We start from the raw sequence: 20,526 nt of genomic DNA, 5'->3' as shown, positions 1-20,526 counted from the left end.
TGGATGAAAACTGCAAACTCCGCTTTACAAAAAAACCGCAATAACTCCTGCAGTCCCCTAGCATACTAGCCTGCTAAGTCCCGCAGCTAATACCGGCTTTATATACTGTACAAATCGCTGCCCTCCTCTACGCTGAGCCAGTGGTCCCTTGGTCGTCATCACATCTCTCTAACCTACGGAGTACTAGTCCTGACGATAGAGTATTACAACATCGTCCTTTTCTTGAGACCATGTCTCTCTCTCTCTCTGTGTGTGTGTGTGTGTCGGTTGTTGCCATTGACGGAGTCTTGAGGAGCAAAAAATGTACTGCAGTGAAGAGGCAAGAGATAAAATGAAATAGAAGTGTATAACAGAGAAAGAAACATATATGACTAGATGTCAGGTATGTACAAGAGTGCCTCTGTGAATGTGTATGTGTATTTTTGCGGTGCGTTTCGGGTCTGTGCCTATACAAATGAGACAGATGCTCAGGGTAATTGAGTTATTCAAATGTGGTGGAATTCATTTTCCCGAGTGGCCTATATAGGTAGGTTCCAGGACCATGTGTACATGTATATATATATAGTATGACGGAAGAAGGTGAAAGTAAAAACAGAAGAAATGGGCGGTGGTGGCAGTGGTGATAAAAAACTTCTCCGATAAATCGTCACAACATGATAATCGGAAAGTAAATTCACAACGAAAATAACCCACTAATAAGCGAAGAAAGGTGGCGGAAAATGTTAAAAGAAAGAAACAAGGAGGGAAAAAAAGGAGATATAACCCTTGACCAAATATACCCTAAGCATATAAAACGCCAATGCCTGAAAAACCAACTATATGTGAAATGCCAGCAAAGAGGGGATTGATTTATTCCCCTAGAACCCAAACGCCTTATTTTGCTCTTCAATGCCTCCTCCACTCTCTAGCAGGCGCTAACGAACGATCCATTGGCAAAAGCAATCGTCGCCGTGATAATCAAGGTGGTTATCATTATTACGCCTGCTGGATAGCGTTGTTTCGATTTCGTCAATAGGAACTCGAGACCCAAGTGGGCCTGATATCGTTCCGTCATCCATCACCTGCATCTGCTCGCAATATGGAGGAATTCCATCCGTGGAAGATCGTTTTTCTTCCAATTTGATCATGCGAGGGTATTCCTGGGGCATACCATTAGGAGTCTCCAAAAGAATTGATCTAAGTCCACGCACGTCGAGAGCGGGAGGTACCGCTGCGGTCGTAAACGTTGTGGACGTCTGGGTTGAGGTATATTGGCCTGTTGTTGTCAAAAACTTAGAGGTTGGGTGGTTGACGTAAATGAAAAGTTCTAGATAAGTGCTATTCCACCAACAAAAATAAGGCCTATCACTCGGTTTTGACAATACGGGTGGTGTAGTTTCTGCGCGGTGACGGAACACAGTCCCATCAACTGCTTGCCCTGAGGCAGTAGGGAAGTCATCTTCATGAAGTATCACAAGTTTATCAAATGGCGTGAAAAAGAATAGGGCTGGGCCCAATTCTGGTTCCGTTTTATCGAGCATCAATTTGAGATCGAAATTCGTTTCCTCCAGGACTGGAGGCTGGGCACCATATACAAATTGTCCACCCCGCTCGTAAGGTTGGAGATGGAGGCTTTTAGATCCATCTGGCGCCTCTGAGAGGTTGCAGGAAAAGGCACCTTTGCGCATGCACTGCCATGACTTCGAAAGCTCATCGGCATTGACGCAGTTGTTTGGTGAGCGGTGTAAGGAAGCTGCAGGTATTTGGAATTGGCCAGTAGGAATTGGGAGAAGCGTAGGGGTTGTCGTTAAATGTGCGGCATCCAACATCGTGGTGGCCGTTACCGTCACAAAAACGGATGTAGGCCTAGGAGAATATTAGCTTGAGGCGGAAAAAAAATAACACAAGGGGGAGGGTGAACTGGTAGATTATCAGTGATATACACACCGTCCACCACCTAATGCGGAACTAGCACTTGCTCCGCCTGCTTTCTCCCCTCGCTTGTTTCCAACTACACCTCCAACAACACCGCCAATTACTGCTCCAATCAAAACAACGATGGCAATGAGGATAATAGCCCATATTTGAAGACCACAACACACCCGTGTTCTCCTTGTCTGGGCCAGTTGTTCCTTATTACTGCCACTTGGGTCGTCCGCTTGAGGTTCTCCGGCGGGAGGAGCGCTTTCTCGCCTAGCGCTATTTTCATCCAAAAGGGTTCGCGATGATACTTCCGACTCTGGGGATATTGGCGCATGAGCCAACGGTTGCGGAGGGGGGGGGCTGACATATTCATGCGCGCCAAATTTTTGAGGTAATCCATCTGGATATCTCGTATAAGGCGGCAATTGCTCAGCATGGCCGTCTACGCCGACAATATCTCCAACTTCATTCGCGCCTTGGTTTCCGCGGGACTGGAACGCCTGCTCACGGCCAGGGAAGCCAACCGGGATTGGTGAGTGTACCTCCGTATCTTCTTCCTCTGGGACAGTATTTTGCGGATACATGGCATATGGATGCTGGGGTGCCATTGGTTCAACGTTATTCCGTTCTACAGGCCGTACAGTGGAAGTGGATGAGGTAGATGATGACCGACCCAACCCGGTGGCTTGAGGGTACATGGCATATGGATGCGCGGGCATTGTCTGACCGGTATACGGGCTTAGGGCTCTGGGCATCGAGAAACGCGACGAGGTACTAATACTTCGATGCGCCACGGATGAATGAGGATTGGTAGTCGATGAGGCAGAGGACGGGTGACGGGTAATAGATGAAGAAACGGCATTGTAGGCGCTCGTGGAGGCACGACTTGGAGCGGACTGTTCAGGCTCAGGTATCGGTTCAGGTTCAGGAGACCCCGATCGTTGCGACATTTGGGACTGGAAGGAGGCAACAGAGTCTCGAAAAGGACTTAGGTGTGAGGACAGACCATCCTCGGCGTCCAATGTGGTTGATGAGTTCGATGAAGGGTGGTCGGATTGTTCGCAACGGTCTATCGCGACATCTGAATCAACAAACGACTCCAATGGCTCGAGAGAAAAGGCATCACTGAAGACGTCAGTGATGGGAGAGTGTTCAGCGGAATGACGGCCAGCGGAGTGGGAAGATTGCCGGCGATGAGATCGAGCTGAAAAGGAGCGATCGTGAATTTCTTCTGGTGATGGGGATAGGGCACGCCCAGACATAGTGAGTGTGCACTGCCCACTGGGGAAGCGATCCCCTCCTATCCAGTGCCACAAAACACCACCCCAAAACCCACGCCCAGGCACAAGCAACGGAGCGAGAGACAGTCGAGAAGCAGCAGTAAAGAAGGACAAAAGACGTCGACGATAGGAGGGAAAGAGAGCGGAAGAAAATTGCGATGGGAGGAAGAGGGAGGCAGCGAGGGAGAAGTGGGCGGTGGACGGGGTGGAGTCAGGGTTGGTTGGGGGGTTGGTTGTTGTAGGAGAGGAGAGACGAACTCGGACAGGGCAAGGGAGCCAGACGGGCTGATTGCCAGTGATCCATGGATGTGATTGGGCGAGCAGTGGCTTTGCCTGAGGAACGGCCACAAGCCCTTCTACTCCGTAAGTTACTATGTAAATAATAATAATAAGTAGAGACCTCTATTATTATTACTACTATTATGTAGAGTACTGTACTGTTCTTGAATAGTTGATATAAAAAAGGTATAATTATTAATATCTCCAAATCATCCATCACCTCTAGTTACTACTAACTAACTATGTAAGGTGGAATAATTCATGTCATGTATGGTTACAATCTCCAAAGTCGCGAGTTTCTTTCTTCTCTTCTCTTTTCTCTCTCTCTAAAAAAAAATAAAAAATAAAAAAATCCCTCCTTTCATTGGATTGGTGTTTTTGGCCGTGCATTTCTGACTGCTTCCTCAGCCGAATAAATAACCCGCCACAGATGGGGGACCTTGGTGCTAACTGCACCATACAACCACAGACCGTAACCCTGATCAAAAGTGGTCAGCATTATTCTTGGTGTCATCCATTATCTTGGGAGATGCAGGATTGTGCAGGCTTCATCGACCTGTACCAGGGCATTGATTAAAGTAAGGTGATAGAGCGGGAAAGCCCTCTTGTCACCCTTTTTAAACAGGAAAAAACGCGTTGAAGAACCACACTCACTCGGCTATCTCTGGTACCATGTGCCCAAACAGCGTCTCAGGATGGATCCATTGCCAGTTTCATTTTAGCTTCCGCACTTCCCTAATATCGAATCACCTACGGAGTACCATATCAGAACGTGATTCCTTTGACATTATTTATTATTGAGTGAGGTTGGTTACAGCGGCTGCTGTCATAAATATTCAAAGCGCGACTGTTTTTCATCTGCAAACTCTATCTTTTGCATTGGTACTTCTTGATGCGAGCGAACAACAACCAACCAGCCTACTCACCGGATGTCAGCCACCTTTCTTGCTCTCAAAATACTACTGGCTTGCAGAAAAATCAAATCGTCCCCAGGTTAACTTGTCCATATTTCGACCAAGGACGACTAGCCCAGATTGGTGGGCCTGCATCTCTGACCCATCCCCACTCTTCCCTCACACACCCTCCAGGTTAAAATCGCCCAGGATACGATACACACCACTGTCATCCAATCCCATTTCTAACTCCCGAGAACTATCCTTCCTTCAAACAGGCTAAGGGAACCAAGAAACAAAGGAAGACATCACGCAGGCTTGGGCTGAACCATGTCAAGAACAATAATCAGCTTTCTCCTAGGAAGGCCGCTGGGCAAATAATAGACTCCGTGTTATTTCTCAACCAGACCTAAACATCATGGCAGAGACATGTCAGAAATAAGGTTTTGTGCTGTCCATCTGTCGCCGGTCGGCACCAGGAGAACCTTTACAGCTTTCTCCTCTTTTTATCCAACCGACGACGTCGGTAGTTTTCCTCTACCTACCATCCGACTTTTAGTCAAATCCATTTTTGTTCCTCGGCAAAGTCTCGGGGATGACTGATCGCATGCATTCTCAAAAATATAGGTTGGTTCAGCACGGAGGAGACAGGAGAAGAAATCCGTTCAGATTCACTCTACGTCAATCTGCTTTTCTTGCCCGTGTTCTAAAATGATGTTCCACAAAAAAAAAGAAAAAAAGAAAAAGAAAAACAAACATTTCGAAAACCCGACAACCGAAACAATCAATATCAGCGACACAACAGCCGCCAGAAGCATAAGCATAAGCAAGGCAAAGCAAGCTGCAAAGCAAGCAGCCTATGCACCGATAACTTCAGAGAAATCTACGCTGTATGTATTGCCGTTGATCTACTCCGCAAAAAGAACAGAGATCTGTCTGTCATGATGATCGCTTCTTTTTCCTGGCTCAGCCAGATGTTCAGAGAGCCTTTGTTGCTCTTAGTCTTTACCAGCCTTGTGAAGTGCATAGGCTAAAAATTCAGAAAGCTCGATCAAATAATAATAGACGGATTTTGCAACCACTGCACTGCGCGCAACAAATCCTTGGCGCAACAAAAATCCTATTACTGCGTATTGCTTAGTTGCCAAGTACAAGGTGGATGTTAATAACCACCATGTAATTATTAAATTGCACTATCTGAAGGGCTTGTAAAATCAAATCTTGGTGTATTATAGAAATGGTGTGGGTATATTTATCCATTGCAAATCTTGGCTGCGGAGGGCTGTTGGGAATGATGATGATTATTATCCGAGCTCTGTACAGTGTACTCCGTAGTAGTTACATCCTTCATTGAAAACATCAAAATATGAATATATCTAGCTGCTGTCAAGCTGCTGCTGCCACTGCCAATATAATCTTGCTCACTGCTGGTGCTACAGTCCGCCACAATATTTCAATTTATGGTTTGCTAGATAGGGGGAGTCACTTGGATGGTTTACAAGGAAGTAAATGCAGGGGCGTTTCCAACCAAGGTTGGTCGTGTATTTCTCGTCTTTGTCACGGCTGTAGATAAAGCAAGCGGTGTTGCTGCGCAGGTGAATCGGTTGTTATTCTGGACACGAACTGCTGCTCGTACTGGCGGTTCGAGGGGGGTGTGAAACCGGGTAAAGGTTAGCCCTAGCTATGCTCGCTGATCCGAGATCGCCAAGAAGCGTCTGATTTCGCAACGAAGGAGAAAGCTGTAAAGCTACTACTGACAGTCATCGTCTGCCGTAGGTGTAGGCAGACAAAAAAAATGCAGACGATTCGAAAATTCGAAAATCGATAAAGTGATTGCAGCAAGATGGGTTCACTTAGGGTAGGGGTACGCGCTGTGAGCATGCTTGCGCGTCATTCCTGTTTAGCTGTTTATTGCTATGACTTTCGACCGTAAAATCATCCCTTTCGCCTCAGATCGAGAATTCTCGAGAGCTGAACCACTCCCTTCTGGCCCCAACCCCCGACACCGTGCTGAACATCTGGGCGAACGTCAACATACCAGGACCAAGCTCGTCGATCCATTTCGCTTTTGCTAAGCACAGACGCCCATGATTGGCAGAGGAGATCAATTGCACCAAGTAAAAGAGCAAGGCTTTTCTCCTTTTCAGATATCGAATCTGAAGAGGGTTTCTTCTTCGCTTTCCCACTGCTCGGATCGGCTGACTTCTGTAACGTAAATGATCTCAATAAATACTCACGGGCTGGCTCTGGGTTGTGAATTGGGAGTACTGAGCTGATCTGGCACGGGCCCGGCGTGTTCGCGTTTGATCTTTTCAAAGCTTCTGGATATAAACCCCATAGAGCGGGCTGTTCGTCAGAACCTCCTAGGCGGTGGTTTTCACTGTTCTCCTTCTCAGATTTCTCCACAATAGAAGCGATCTCGGTGGTCTGTTCCGACGGGGATTCTTCTTGCCAGTTGTAACCCCATCGTTTTAACACGGGGATTTCTCTTCCGAGGACTTTCACGGTAGGCTGTCTACCTGCCCATCCTTCGTCTTCTGCGCTTTTTCCTGTCTCGATTCCAAGGCTAATAGCTTTTGATCGGCTGTTGGCGCTGACGACTGCTTGGGCCAGGCTCAGCCTGCTAGATAAAGGCTGTTCTGGCATGGTATATTTCAACAACACAACTGCAAATGCCAGGACAAGAGGTGCCCGATTTGTAATAAGGACAACTGAAGATATCTCTTCTATGTTGGACGATAATGGGAGGGTCAGCGCCGACTCGAGCAGAGAGGGAGATGACGTTTCCGAGGTTAAGCTGGTCTTTTTAGATTTTTTCACAGGTGAGCCAGTGCTGTCGGCCTCGTGGACACGCTTCTTAGCTCTCCTGGCAGCATTCAAGACCTGCTTTGCCACTTGTTCCTCTCCCAAAACGGAGTGAAGCGATGCAAGATCTTTCTTCAGGATATCATCCGGGCTAAGCTTAAGATGTTAGCTAGCGTCGACAAAAAGGAGTATGTATATGAAACATATGTTTGTGCTCTGCATGCATACGTGAGTAGATTAGCCTTTTGGAGTGATTTCGCCTTTGTAATGGCCAGGGCCAGGGGTAGCTTTGAATCTTGGGAAAGGAAGCGTAGCAACGCTTGAATTTGTGAAGGAGTAGTCATCTTCAACAATTAATTTGGGACGACTTTCAGTTCCAACACGGTAACTAAGATGCCTTTCTTGCTCAAATTCTTGAACGCGATTTACGCGTAGTTATATCCAGGTAGCGCTCTTGTGCTTTTGTCTGGCGAGTGGAGGGGTTTGGCGCTTATTTAGCGCCGCGGGAACCAGCAAGTCTAGCCGAACCATCACCTCAAGCTCATCATCACCAACCGCAACATAAGAGCTTTTAGCTTTGAACAGTGAAACGACGCAGACGATTTTGGTACCATAATTGGGCTACCTAGCCCGCATTACAAAATGCCGGAAGATTCGAAAGTCAAAGGTTTTCCCGATCTATCGTCCAAACTGTCCGCCCCAGCGAAAAAATCCCTATTTGAGCGCCAAAAAGCCGAAGCCGAAGCCAAACGTGCAAGGGAAAAAGCAGAGACCGAGGCAGTTTACGAGGATTTCGTGAAGTCATTCCAGAATGATGCTGATACATCTACGGGCCCTAGCGCCAGCAGCAGAACAGGCTCATATGGACGTGGAGGCGGTGTACATTCGGGAGGCTCCATCGCCCCTTCAAAGCGACACTTCACGTCGAGCACGATGAGGCCTGGACCCGACTGCCTAGGAGGTGCACATTCTTTTGGTTCGAGAAAACGTCCGTTTGAGGCGATACAGCCATCCCACAAGGAGAGAGACTCGGCGCATGGTCCTTTTGGCTTTGAAAGCTCCCCAGCTACCCATGTTGATGCAGCCGCGGTTTTTCAGGCTTCCGATGACGAGGAGGATAAACTTGCAGACAAGAAAGAAGCGGAAAGGGCCGCAGCTAAACCCACCCTTCATCTTTCATCGTTGCCACCGGGAACGTCTCCGGCAGCCGTCAAGGCCCTTGTATCGCACGCTCTTGTGGTGGATAACGTTAAGATTTTACCTTCAACTTCCCAAGGGACTGGAGAGCGACGAGTATGGTCTGCGATTATTACTCTGGCGAAAGAAACAGCTGCTACTGAGATGGATACTGTTGTCAGCTCATTGCAAAACAAATATCTTGGATGGGGTCACTATCTGTCAATTTCACGACACCTCTCTTCGGCCGCCATCAACTCTACCATGCCAGTCATGGGTGGATCAACCACTTCGACTTCCAAGCCATTCGGAGCACGGCCAATAAACCAAGGTCCAGGGGGCCATTTAGGTCGTGGCGGCCCGTCGGGCGGTCATCGTGGAGGCTTTGCACCACCATCATCGTACGGACAAGGTTATGGTGGTAGAGGTGGATCTACCCTCCAAGTCGAGGTCAAGCCTCCATCAGATCTGAAGCAACTGAAGCTTATTCACAAGACCCTGGAGAATCTCCTAACATACGGACCCGAGTTTGAGGCACTCCTCATGAGTCGGACCGAAGTTCAGAAAGACGAAAAATGGGCTTGGATATGGGATTCAAGGAGCCCAGGTGGTGTGTGGTACAGGTGGAAACTATGGGATATCTTGACTGGCGCAATGGGAGCTAGGGGAAGACACTCAAGAATGCGGCCTACCCCTGCATCTGTTTTCGAAAGCGGCCCTGTTTGGGTACCCCCGGAAAATCATTTACAGTTTGAATACGTTACAAAAATAGAGGAGTTCATATCTGATGAAGACTATGATTCTTCAGAGGAGGATGACTCTGACAGAGAGGATGATAGGCGTCTCGATTCTGGAGCCCAAGAGAGCAATACCGACGGTATCGGTCACTTGAACCCGCTTCAAAAAGCAAAACTCGCACATTTGCTCGCGAAACTCCCTACTACCAATTCGAAGTTGCGAAGAGGTGATGTCGCTCGGATTACTTCCTTTGCGATTAGACATGCCGGACGTGGCGCCGATGAAGTGGTGGATATGATCGTTTCTAATATTACCAGCCCGCTTGCTTTTACCAATGCTAACCCAGAACGCCAACGACGGGAGACAGAACTTCGTGGCGGGAAACCTGACGATGGTGATGAGGCCAACTCTGGGGAGCATGAAAAGCAAACGGCCCAGTCTTTACCGAAAAAATCATCTAAAGAGAACCTGGATACTTCGGCTGCTAAGCTGGTAGGCTTATACCTGATCTCTGACATCCTGTCTTCGTCGTCTACAAGTGGGGTCCGACATGCCTGGAGATATCGACAACTATTCGAATCATCTCTAAAAACACATAAAATTTTCGAACATCTTGGTCGCCTGGAAAAGGAGCTCGGGTGGGGTAGACTGAAGATTGAGAAATGGAGAAGAAGTATTAGCAGCCTTTTAAGTCTATGGGAAGGCTGGTGTGTTTTCCCTCAATCAAGCCAAGAACACTTCGTCCAAGTATTTGAAAAGCCGCCCCTTACGGAGAAAGAAAAGCTAGAAGAACAAAAGCGTGCCGAAGCAGAGAAAGCGACAGGCGTATTTGGCAGCAAAGGAAAGAGTCGATGGAGAACGGTCGAAGATGATGCCAATGAACCTGCTGTGGATTCAAACAACGCAGCGAACATTCTAGAAGGCGAGAAAATGGATGTTGATAACGATGGTGTACCTATGCCCGATGACGAGGACGTCGATGGGGAGCCTATGGATGATGACATCGACGGCGTTCCAATGGAGGACAGCGATTTGGAAGATGTCGTAACTAAGGAGCTGGAAGAAAATGGCATGGATGGGAGCGGATACCAAGCTACTCAAGATGTATCTTCGCTGGGCGATCAAACTGCCAGTGATGCCCGTCACAGTCAACATGCCGAGCATGACGCCCAACCAGCCCCACGGCGTCATCGACCCAAGGCAGAGGATATGTTTGCGGACTCTGATTCCAACTAATGCCCATTATTGTTTGCCCATTTTCCCTCCTTTTCCCTGAGTTTCTTGAGTGCTGCCTTGGCGTCTGATGTTTCTGTTCAATGTGGTCTAATGATTGATACCCGATGCGTCCTATTTCAGGCTGCCACACTTCATGTATCTCAGATATGCTATTTATAATACTGAAGGATTATGCGACGAGGTATTTATTTTCAAAATTCTATACTTAATCCTCCCCAAAATCTTGCGAGTGTGAACATTCTTGCTTGGTCAGATCGGTTTAGCTTCCCATCCCACGTAATGCCAAGCTAACCCCTTTTTAGTCATGTTTGTTTTCGCTTGAAAGCAAAGTATTCCCCCTCCCGCCAAAAAAAAACCCACCGCAACTCTATTCTTCGGAAGGCAATCTCAACCATCCATCATCGGCAGAGATTTAATCACATAGGCGTGATACAGAGGGGTTTTGCGATCGATCCTAGACAAGATGGCGGGTAAGTTTATTACTCTTCGCGCTGCTGGTTTTTTCACTGTCTTTCTTACCCCTCCTCTTCCTTACCCCTCCTCTTCCTTACCCCCCTCCCTTATCGGCATTCATCCAATGTTTTGTCTGTTTGAGAGAACCTGTCACATCATAACTAACCCAACTCGCTCTGCTTAGACTATCAAGCTGTTGCTGGTATGCCAGCCCCATCCTCCCTACCGGTCCCTGTCTCCCGCCAACTGGATAGATTTGAGATTTGGTGGAAACATCTAGCTAATCTAAGTAGAGCAATTCGTTAAGTTTTATTATGACACTTTTGATGGTAAAGGAGATGAAGAGGGCAAAGGGCGGGACAAACTTCACCTGCTTTACGTACGTGTTGAAGCCCAAACTAAATCCATGGAACGGCGTTTGCTGATAATAAGAATACTAGCGTGAGGAGTCAATGTTGACTTTCGAAACCTCTCGCGTGAAAGGCACCAACGCCATTATGGAGCAGCTTATGGTCAGTCTGCAACAATGTCTAGAACGGCTTTTTATTGCTTGTCAGAACTTACTCATACCGGAGAAATAGGGTCTACCGTTTCAAAAAGTTGAACACGTTCAGTCGACAGTCGACGCTCAACCAACCGCAGAAGGTGGGGTTGTAGTCCTTGTGACCGGCGCTCTGATGGTAAGATTGAACCCTTTTTCTTTCAATTTCCTTGTCTCCCGGCTCTTTGCTGACGCGGAAGCAATTGTGAAATAATAGGTTGATGCAGAAACAAAGCCCATGAACTACTCCCAACTCTTCCATCTCCGTCCCGATGGAACAGGAAGCTATTACGTTTTCAATGATGTATTCAGACTTGTCTATCCTCAATAAACGTTAATCCAACCGAACGATACCATAATGGAAGCTGTGGAGTGCTCGATGGGGGAGTTAGAGGGGTATAATTTCCAATACTACCGAGATTACAACGGTACAGCTGGTGTGTTGTTCAGTGTGTATATCGGAAATATGGCTAGTGCAGAGTTAACTAAATGTCTCCTCTCCTGCCAAAGGAAGAATGCATACGGTTACCATCTCGGTTGTGGATAATATCCATTTCTATTTCATTTAGACCACAGGGAATTGGCGCAAATAGTAGGAAGCAACATCAAAAAGATAATCCATTATATCATTTCTTCGTTCACAGATCGTGGTAATAGGTAGGAGGTCTAGTCCTGCTCCAAATAGTCAGTCGTCAACCCCTTTTGGCAGCGCCACAATGAGCTCGTTTCTTTTTTGGGGGTAAATCGACACGCGTTTTATTTAGTACAAAACCCCAGCCACAGCCACAGCCGCAGCCTTAAAACTTGAGGACTGACTAAGGATCAGTGCTGCCTTTAGCCAATTCATTATGAGCATCTGTCCGGGGCGGTTATGGTAGGGCTGACCAAGGAGCACACAATTTTATACAGCAGCCTAGTGCCAAGTTATGCGCCATAGCAACGGGCGAAATGGTCTTGGCATCCCAAAACAGAAAATTGAACAGGCTGACCTTATCAGGCATGAACACCCAACCATCTTCACCACTCTATACATTCAATTCATTTCATCGTGTCAAACTCCTTCCCACACACTCCTATAGTTTTCCCCTATAGTTTTCCCCTATAGTTTTCCAACAGACTACCGCTCCCTTTCTTAAATCAAAGGGCGCCAAGCTGAAACAACCTCCGAGACGATCTGCTTTGTTTCCCCATTCGGCCGAACAGCTGGTTAAAGAGCGACAAACGAGACATAAATCAAGCTAAAATCCTGACCCACGCACGCACTCCGCGCTCGCTCTCCTCCTTCAACTTTGATATATTGAATCTTCTGGTACGTGTCGAATGAATGACAGCCGGTTAACTGTTCGTCCAGGATATCTGCTTCATCCCCATCAGAGAAACCCATTTTAGCTATTTCCTGTCATCCATCTAATGCACAACACAAACTTGTAGCTGATCGGTCTTTGCGAACGTCCGTCCTCTCTCCATTCCAACCAGCTCCAGCCGGTTCAAGGAGGAGGTATTCCCAAAGCCTATATCAAGTCTTAGCTAGATCCTGGAGCCTTGACGGCGAGCCTGAGTTGAGCAAATAGTCCCACGGGCAACTAGATTCCGTCCCCTTCCGGCCGAACTCTATACATTCGTCAAAATGACACTCGCGGAGGAGTTTAAGTCGAGGAATTTTAGTAAGTTCATTTTGAACTTTCGCCCGTCACTATAGTGCGATGGTATAAACTAACGGCGAACAGGCATCTATGGACAATGGTTAGTACCCAATTATGACAATAAGCGTTTTACCCAACCAGTGCCGGGTATATCTGTTTACGCATTAGGAATGCCATGGTGGAAATGGATCGACTGTTTGAGTGGTGAAGAGATATATCTATATTAATTAATGAACCGTTATTGGGGCATTAAGCTTTGAGAAACTTGGAGCCAGCTGCTGAATTGCAAACTAACTCCGCTGCAAATAGGACTGGCGTTCTATGCATAATCCTATGTTTCGCACTAGGAATTGCAAATATTTTCCATAAAGTCATACCATTCAGCATAATTTGCCTGTAAGTTTTGTGGCGATGTTGACCCTTTCCATTTTCTTTCCCGTTTTCCTGACATGACCATATAGAGCCTCGTCCTTTGTCATAATTTTCGTTGAAATACCTCTTCTCTTGCGAATTTGCCCGACGTCATCTAAATTCGATGCCTTTATCAAACGGTTCACGACGAACTACATGCGAGCTCTGATGTACATCATCCTCGCCGCTGTTCAATGGCTGAGCTTAATTATAGGCCCGTCCAGCCTCATCGCTGCTGCGGTCGTTCTCTCGATAGCAGCCATTTTTTATGGGCTAGCTGGAGTTACAAACCAAGAATTCATGGGCAGCAAGACGCTTGGTGGTCAGGGCGTTGCGCAGATGATTGTGTAAGCAAAAGTGGAATTACGTTGGATCGCATAGTATGCGCACCCTATGAACTATGCATACCAGCGTGCTCTGATTGCTAAAGAGAGTACATCGGAGGTGGAGCATTACGTTTATCGTTTATCACTTCGGATTAAGTTCATGACGATTGATTGTGGGTATGATTGTACTATGATTTACTTTTTACAACGGAACCGACAGGGTTTTGGAATATTGTCTGTATTGTATCCATTCCAAAGCTTTTCCCAGTTATGCGTTTGTTACTTTGACGCCTATGTCTTCTATCTCTAGGGCATTTGGGCGTTTTGATACCTGTATTTCTCCTTAGCTGGTCTTGTCCGCCAACGTTCATTATTTTCTAGCCAGAGAGAAGTTACTGCTTATTTGCGACGGAAATTTCTAGATTACTATTCGGTTTTTGATATATCCACTTCGGGCGGATCTTATTCTTTCTCTATCCATTCTATAGTTTGGGAATTTCCTACAGATATTTGCATGCTGAGCACGCGAGCGCCGGTTCACCCCAGCATTTAGGTGCGGCTCCCTTCGCTGGCCTTCCTCATCTCGATTTCCCAAACCACCCAATATGCTTCTTCTCTTTATTCAAATACAGCAAATCTCAGCGTATCACTTTGGCCTGCGTCATGAGACCAATATTTCTTCGAATTCCGCTATTCACCACCTAGCCAATGAGCTGGCTCATGCCCATCAGCAGCGTAGCGGTTATCTAACTAGTGCCTTACCACATTAGCAAGATTTACATTTCCAAGTCTAGTACAAACAGCGACTGTGAAGTCAACGAAGTTACAGTTCCACTCTGAGGAGAAATCAGATTTTGTCAAAATACTACTAGATCCGAATTAGAAGATCCTATCGTCGTTTGGTAACTCCATCATTACCGAGTCTGATATCCCTATTAATGGTCTCACTAACTACAATTTGTGGTCAAAAATTGCTAGCTCGCACTCAATCCTCTTTATGCAGAAGCTCCCGGACAATGCCACCAAGATGCTATGAAATTCATTTGCAGAGGCTGCTGTTCTGAAATGAAAATAGATACGATAGACGCACAATTACTTTTACTCCATGTGCTCAACGTCGCCTCGAATTGATCCTCTCCTTCATCAATTCTTCCACTCGCTTGTTCACGCTGGGCAAAATCGACACTCATGTGGCATAATGGATATAATGCCTATTCGCTGGTGTGCTCCGCGAGCTCGTTCGACATACTGACAGAGAGTTCATTGAGAAATTATTGGTCATGTAAATACAAATGGCGCTGCTCTTCTAGTGAGACAGGTGCTGTTGCTGTGTTAGTATTCATCCTGTCCTCTCTTGTCTCAGGTATGTCTGAGAATACGCGCCGCAAAGCGGTTTGCGAAAAAGCTAAAGGAAAAACTCACTCACGAGATGGTATCGACTTTAAGTCAAGCTTAACAAGCATCAGTGGTTTGGATTGGCCCCTCAGTGCAATTATATTGTCGTGGATGCTCATGATGCTGTTGGAACTAGGGGAACGGTACTGTCCAGGAAGCCAGAGAACGTTTTGTAGCTGATAAACCACCCACGGCTTTTGCACCCAAACAGTGCCAACCCGGAAGACTAACTTGTCCTCGTTCCAATCGAATGCGGCCAAGGGAAGCATATCAAGATGTGCACATAATGAGGGCGATAGAGTTTGTGATTGGGCATTGGCGACCACTTGTTTATCTATCATGTTAAATTCCATTTTGATTAGTTTAGTGTTTGTGTCCCAGACTGTAATAACGCTAGCTGATTTAGAAATGATGGTCTGGGCATCAGAGGAAATTGTCATGGCCAAAATTGGGCCCGCTCGTCGCTGCAAGACGCCGATTGACCCGCCGGTTGCTGGATCCCAGAGCTGCACCGAAGCATCCATTGAAGCGGAGACAAGAATGCGACCGTTAGAGGAATATGCGAGTTGATTAACCCTATTCACATGGCCTTTTAGAACACACCGCCTCTTTTTTACTGTTAAGTCCCAAATGATGATAGCATGGTTTTGATATGATGCCGCCAGGTCATTCCCATTTGGTGAGAACGAGATTGTTCTGACCACCCTATCCGTCGCCACGAGGCTGCCATAGAATTTCCCGGTTACCATATTTCCAAAGATGTATCGTATCATCGTCCGTGTAAGCGAGAAGGTTATTTGCAGGTGAGAACTCCACTTTATCACGAAAATCCACAAAATCAGGAATAGTGAACGTTGAGATGCCCGTTGACGGGTCCCATAATTCAGTTGTTTCATCGGTCGAATAGGAAACGACATAATGCCCATTGCCCATAAATTTCAGCTCAGAAATGTGAGTTTCATTAATATCAAGAATGTCAACATTGATCGTATCCTAGAGCTTCACGGTACGGTCGACGGAGCCGGAAGCAAGTTGGCCGGTGGATGAAAACTTCAATGTGGTTACGTTCGATGTATGCCCCGCAAGAATTCCACGTAGAGTTTTGGTTTGCGGATCCCAAAGCTTCAAGTATCTCCCTGAAGCTGTCACAAGCAACTTGCTGTCTGGAGAAAAAGCCATACATGTTGTTACTACCTGAGTATTGTCTCCAATGGAACCGTATAGAGATAATGTCTTCACATCCCATACTTCGATTGATCCATGTGATATACACGCAATTGATTGGCCATCCGGCGAAAAGGCAAACGGCGACATCCAAGATGGATACCCTGATCTGACTTGCGTAAGAATTCCGCAGAGGGTTGCCGTGCGTGGATCCCATATCCTTACCGCACCATCCAAGGATGAGGATGCAATGCAATTTCCATCATGAGAGAATTCCAGTGTTAGAATACAGTGTGAATGAGTGAGGGTTCCAAGGGAACAGTTTGTTTTCGCATCCCAGAGCCGAACTTGATGATCGTCATGGTCATCTCTGTATCCAGCAATGAATTCACCGTTTGGAGAGAACGTTATTCTGTTACCTAGGGTTTCAAAAGAAAAGGCTTGAGCTTTTTCAAATGACAAATTAGATTCCTCACGGAAAAGGATTTTCGAGTGACCTGATTTTACTTCCCATAGCCGCATGCTTTTGTCCACAGATGTCGATGCGATATACTCACCATCGGGTGAAAACGCGATCCAACTAACACGGCCTACGTGACCTTCAAGAGTGGAGTGAATGACAGCTCTCTTTGAATCCCAAATTCTGATCTTATCATCGAAAGCAGATGTGCTAGCGAGGAATTTGCCGTCGGGTGACAGTGCCACTTTCCGTTTCTTTGTCCCTCCAGCAAAGTAACTTTGCGAAACATCGGGAAAGGCACTTCGAAAAGCGCCAGTCATTGTATCCCATGCCTTAGCCGTGTCAATATCCGACGAAATAAGAAGCTGGCCATCGGGAGAAAAGAATAGTTCGTCGATCGCACGCGAATGCTCGAGTGTTAGCAGGGAAGGGCTCCAATCCTCCTCGCCTGAAACAACGTCCGTTATCCAGGGGGGGAGGTGGTCCCAGAATTGCTGGCGGATTATGCTTTTTTTCGGACTAAACACAAGAGCTGAAGAATATATTTGCAACGGGGAAATTTCGATGGCGGATCTAAAGTTCAGGATAAATCTTTTCATATCGTAAACTAAGGAGAACAAGGACGAGTTGGCCCCGGATTTTGGCTTTTCCCGTCAGCTACTAAGACACTCTAAAATTTTTGTTTTAGGTTACTCACCATAACTAACGTCTCTAGAAGTCTAACCATGACTATTCCGTCCGATATAATCCCCATGAGGCTAAGACCTTCAATCCAATGAAGAAGGTGCTTCTGGAGGAAGATGTGAACCTCTCCATTGTCGATGAGCTTAGTCTGGCTTTTGTCAAGATGACGAATCCAGTGTTTACAAGCATACTGAACACTTTGTGGAAGGAACTTTTCCACTGTACTTTTTTCCACGTCAGCAACGGAGGTCCCGGGGTGTCGAAGGTCGCACATATCTTGTTTCAGATGTTTTGACATGAGTTTGAGACATTTGCTTAGCAAACCACCATGTGCGACTTCTTCTTTGATAGTGAATGCAGGGTTTGCACATCTTTCTTCACTGAAGACAAAGTCTCGAAAAGAGAGGTGGAACAGTTGGATCGGCAAATTTTCATCTTCGGGAATATCCAACACAGAGTGAAGGGATTCGAGTATTTCCGTAATATCCGTTGATGAAAGGTCAAGTACCGAAGTCAGCGTAGATCTTGAAAGGGCCTCGGCGAGGACGAGGAGAGATCCAACTATTTGCTTGAACAGAAACACCATATCTTCCTTGTCTTCGTGGCTGCCTTCATCGAGAATGTGATTTAAAATTTCCGAATACATTCTGTCAAGCTCGCTGGTGGACGACCGGCTCATAACCTCTGTGTGGAGGATTTCATCCATACGCTTTTCTGGAAATCGAGATTCGCCTATAAACCGGCACACAGTCGCGGCATAGATGAAAAGACGGTCGGCCTTTTGAACGAGAGTTTGAATACTCTCATCACCAGGCCAGCGTTCGTCGATACGTCGTATGCTTTTAACTTTCTCTAGTTCGTGTCTCAGGAAAATTGAGATATCGCTCTCGATGACGGCTTTGGGGACTGAGTGAAGAGTAAGGTCATGATGGACGATGTCGGGTAGTTCGCGGAAACTAGCGTAGATTGATCGTTCCGGTCTGCTAGTTAGGAACACTTTCACCTGCAAAACTTCCAGCTCTCTCAACTCGGTTAGGAGCTGCAGGATTTCGCCAAGGTGCTCATCACCTTCGCACTCATCAAGTGCGTCAAGAACAAAAACTAAGACAATGGGCAACAGCAACTTTCTATCTAACCTGAGAAGAGGCTGAAATATAAGTCTCCTCCACTGGTTATATAGTGGTTGCTGGCCAATATCACCATGTTGTTCTATAACATCGCAAATGTCATTTTTCAAATCGGGCAAGGCCTCGGCTAGCTGGACAGCAATAGTCGTCAAAACTGCGGTGGCAACCCCAAGATCTTTCTTACCCCTCGAGAAGAAAAAGCTTGCTCCAAGTCTCCCTTTTTTGTGGAAGTGATGGGCGATAGTGCGAGCGAGGGTAGATTTACCAGTCCCAGCAAGTCCTTTAACCCAAAGTATACATTCCTCACGATGGCCATCTCCCCAGTGCTGAATTTCGTGGAGAATATCAACCCGGGTACCTTCTAAGCATATTGGGGGAGGTCGATCTGCCTTGTTATATGTATTAAACGCAGCATACTCCACACGATGCAGTTTTCCAAGCAATTGTGACTGGTTGATTTTCTGAAACGAAGAGAAAACGCATATTCAGCATAGGGTCGTGATGATGAGACGCATAACAAGGCGACGGGATATATTTACCTCAACACTAGCTTTAGTATCGAGCAAGACGCTCAAGACGTCATCCGCGTTGTCTCGAAGAATAGCAATTTGCTCGCCTATCATTTTCAAGGCTCTGCTATCGAGTGTATCCAAAACTTTGTCGATGCCCTCCTCGGTGGCTTTTATGCTTTCTAGCATACCCTGCCAATCATCGGCAATTACACAGTCCCTCAAGAAGCGGAATAGCCCTCGGCGTGCGTATTGCTGGGATAGGCTTATTTGATATTTCAGTATCTGGGAGTAAATGCTGATCGCCTGGGCTCTGAAGGAGGCATTTAATTCTACCAGATATGTTGGCGGGCTATGTGAATGAATTAGCACAGGTCGGGAATTTTACTTCAATGGGAGGCAAGAAGGACACTAATGGCTAACAGTAGGAGGCTTTTACCCTGAGCTTGAGGCTGCAAGCGTACATGCAAGGTTTTCACGATAGGTGTCCTCCATTACCTTACACCGAACCAGAAGTTCCGATATATATTCAAGACCTTCCATAGCGTCGTCATCTTGTGTGATTGGATTTGCAATGGCCTGCCAAATGGAACAATTAGCAAAGTAGAGAATGGCTCGGTACATGGTGACTTACTGGAAGAATAATCATTACTCCCGTCCATACTAGCGCAGCATGCGGCTCTACGGAGGCCACAGTGCCGATGTAATCCTTCACCGAAAGGATCGAGTGCACAACTTTTCTAACCTGATCTTTAATAACAACATCTTTTCCATGTATTGAAATCCTCATTTGCGAGTGTTCAATGTCCTGGAGCTTCGAATTCAGTAGTTTCTGAAGCTGCATCTCTCTATCGTCGCCTTCAGGTGCTAAATTTCCATCACACGTTAGCTTATATTCGGATTTTTCAGAAGATAAGCCTGGGGAGTTAAAAATAAAATCCCCCCGGATAGCTAATTGGTCTCTGCTCCTTTGTCCTTGTGTAAAGGGCAGTTTCAATCACACACACCTCTCTGTTCCAAGTCCTGAATGGCAAGCAGGTCTCGCTCATAGGCGTCTACAAGCTTTGCGTCTTCCTTTCGAAGCTCATCGTATGCTTCATCCCAGAGGCTATTCAAATTCAGGTCCTGGATAGGCTTAGGAGCCTCGTTTTGTATGCTAACAACTTCTAGAGTATGTTTCGAACTGGGTTCCCCTAAACTGTCTGAGTTTGCGAGGACTGTGGTGGACGCGGCAACGAAGACCGAAATGTTAGCCGGATCCAACTTTGGGATATGCGATTCTGGGATCGTATTCGCCTAGGTGGAGAGCACGTCAAAATTATCCCCAAATATAGGAGAGAATAAACGGACATTCACAGCAGTTGTTGCATCTTTGGTGATGTTAGCCCGGTGGTTTTTCCCCCAAAGGCGCTTCAGCCAAGCCCTGGTAGGCATAATTTTCCCCTATCCGAGAGATCGCTGTTGACAACGAATAGACAAACCCCCAATACTATCAAGGCCACTA

The 20,526-nt window shown here is 46.6% G+C and overlaps 7 protein-coding genes across 7 annotated transcripts; 3 read left to right on the top strand and 4 right to left on the bottom strand.

The window, feature by feature from the left end:
* Positions 1 to 228: 228 nt before the first annotated feature.
* Positions 229 to 3,611, bottom strand: BDBG_07420 (uncharacterized protein). The gene is made up of 2 exons (XM_002621972.2): positions 1,927 to 3,611; positions 229 to 1,845 (listed from the first exon to the last, which is right to left on the bottom strand). The coding sequence occupies exons 1-2, from the start codon at positions 3,162 to 3,164 to the stop codon at positions 915 to 917; spliced, it is 2,169 nt and encodes a 722-aa protein (XP_002622018.1). The 5' UTR covers positions 3,165 to 3,611; the 3' UTR covers positions 229 to 914.
* A 53-nt stretch (positions 3,612 to 3,664) lies between these two features.
* On the bottom strand, positions 3,665 to 7,623 carry BDBG_07419 (uncharacterized protein). The gene is made up of 4 exons (XM_002621971.2): positions 7,388 to 7,623; positions 4,388 to 7,310; positions 4,116 to 4,211; positions 3,665 to 3,939 (listed from the first exon to the last, which is right to left on the bottom strand). Exons 1-2 carry the CDS (start codon positions 7,501 to 7,503, stop codon positions 6,290 to 6,292), a joined length of 1,137 nt encoding a protein of 378 aa, XP_002622017.1. The 5' UTR covers positions 7,504 to 7,623; the 3' UTR covers positions 3,665 to 3,939; positions 4,116 to 4,211; positions 4,388 to 6,289.
* A 178-nt stretch (positions 7,624 to 7,801) lies between these two features.
* BDBG_07418 (uncharacterized protein) lies at positions 7,802 to 10,309 on the top strand (the record flags this gene model as incomplete). The annotated part of the gene is made up of 1 exon (XM_002621970.1): positions 7,802 to 10,309. The coding sequence occupies one exon, from the start codon at positions 7,802 to 7,804 to the stop codon at positions 10,307 to 10,309; it is 2,508 nt and encodes an 835-aa protein (XP_002622016.1).
* Positions 10,310 to 10,772: 463 nt separating this feature from the next.
* On the top strand, positions 10,773 to 11,634 carry BDBG_07417 (nuclear transport factor 2; the record flags this gene model as incomplete). The annotated part of the gene is made up of 6 exons (XM_002621969.2): positions 10,773 to 10,779; positions 10,947 to 10,964; positions 11,056 to 11,141; positions 11,203 to 11,274; positions 11,344 to 11,442; positions 11,521 to 11,634. The coding sequence occupies 6 exons, from the start codon at positions 10,773 to 10,775 to the stop codon at positions 11,632 to 11,634; spliced, it is 396 nt and encodes a 131-aa protein (XP_002622015.1).
* Positions 11,635 to 12,930: 1,296 nt separating this feature from the next.
* On the top strand, positions 12,931 to 13,708 carry BDBG_07416 (golgi apparatus membrane protein TVP18; the record flags this gene model as incomplete). The annotated part of the gene is made up of 4 exons (XM_031723079.1): positions 12,931 to 12,967; positions 13,031 to 13,046; positions 13,256 to 13,342; positions 13,408 to 13,708. The coding sequence occupies 4 exons, from the start codon at positions 12,931 to 12,933 to the stop codon at positions 13,706 to 13,708; spliced, it is 441 nt and encodes a 146-aa protein (XP_031580164.1).
* Positions 13,709 to 15,101: 1,393 nt separating this feature from the next.
* On the bottom strand, positions 15,102 to 15,602 carry BDBG_17611 (uncharacterized protein; the record flags this gene model as incomplete). Its single annotated transcript, XM_031725293.1, has 1 exon — positions 15,102 to 15,602. One exon carries the CDS (start codon positions 15,600 to 15,602, stop codon positions 15,102 to 15,104), a length of 501 nt encoding a protein of 166 aa, XP_031580163.1.
* A 181-nt stretch (positions 15,603 to 15,783) lies between these two features.
* BDBG_17610 (uncharacterized protein) lies at positions 15,784 to 20,456 on the bottom strand (the record flags this gene model as incomplete). The annotated part of the gene is made up of 8 exons (XM_031725292.1): positions 15,784 to 16,071; positions 16,144 to 17,346; positions 17,400 to 18,974; positions 19,053 to 19,374; positions 19,462 to 19,601; positions 19,657 to 19,889; positions 20,030 to 20,318; positions 20,373 to 20,456. The coding sequence occupies 8 exons, from the start codon at positions 20,454 to 20,456 to the stop codon at positions 15,784 to 15,786; spliced, it is 4,134 nt and encodes a 1,377-aa protein (XP_031580162.1).
* Between the last annotated feature and the right edge of the window lie 70 nt (positions 20,457 to 20,526).

This window comes from Blastomyces gilchristii, assembly GCF_000003855.2.
Source record: "Blastomyces gilchristii SLH14081 genomic scaffold supercont1.19, whole genome shotgun sequence".
Classification (NCBI taxonomy): domain Eukaryota; kingdom Fungi; phylum Ascomycota; class Eurotiomycetes; order Onygenales; family Ajellomycetaceae; genus Blastomyces; species Blastomyces gilchristii.
The sequence above is the reverse complement of the archived record's forward strand: the minus strand, read 5'-3'. Positions and strand labels throughout refer to the sequence as shown.

Coding starts and splice junctions, on each gene's coding strand:
- BDBG_07420 (XM_002621972.2), bottom strand. CDS start 3,164: ATGTCTGGGCGTGCCCTATCCCCATCACCAGAAGAAATTCACGATCGC. Junction 1,846..1,926: donor TCCGCATTAGGTGGTGGACG/GTGTGTATATCA, acceptor ATATTCTCCTAG/GCCTACATCCGTTTTTGTGA.
- BDBG_07419 (XM_002621971.2), bottom strand. CDS start 7,503: ATGACTACTCCTTCACAAATTCAAGCGTTGCTACGCTTCCTTTCCCAA. Junction 7,311..7,387: donor CAAAAGGCTAATCTACTCAC/GTATGCATGCAG, acceptor TCTTAAGCTTAG/CCCGGATGATATCCTGAAGA.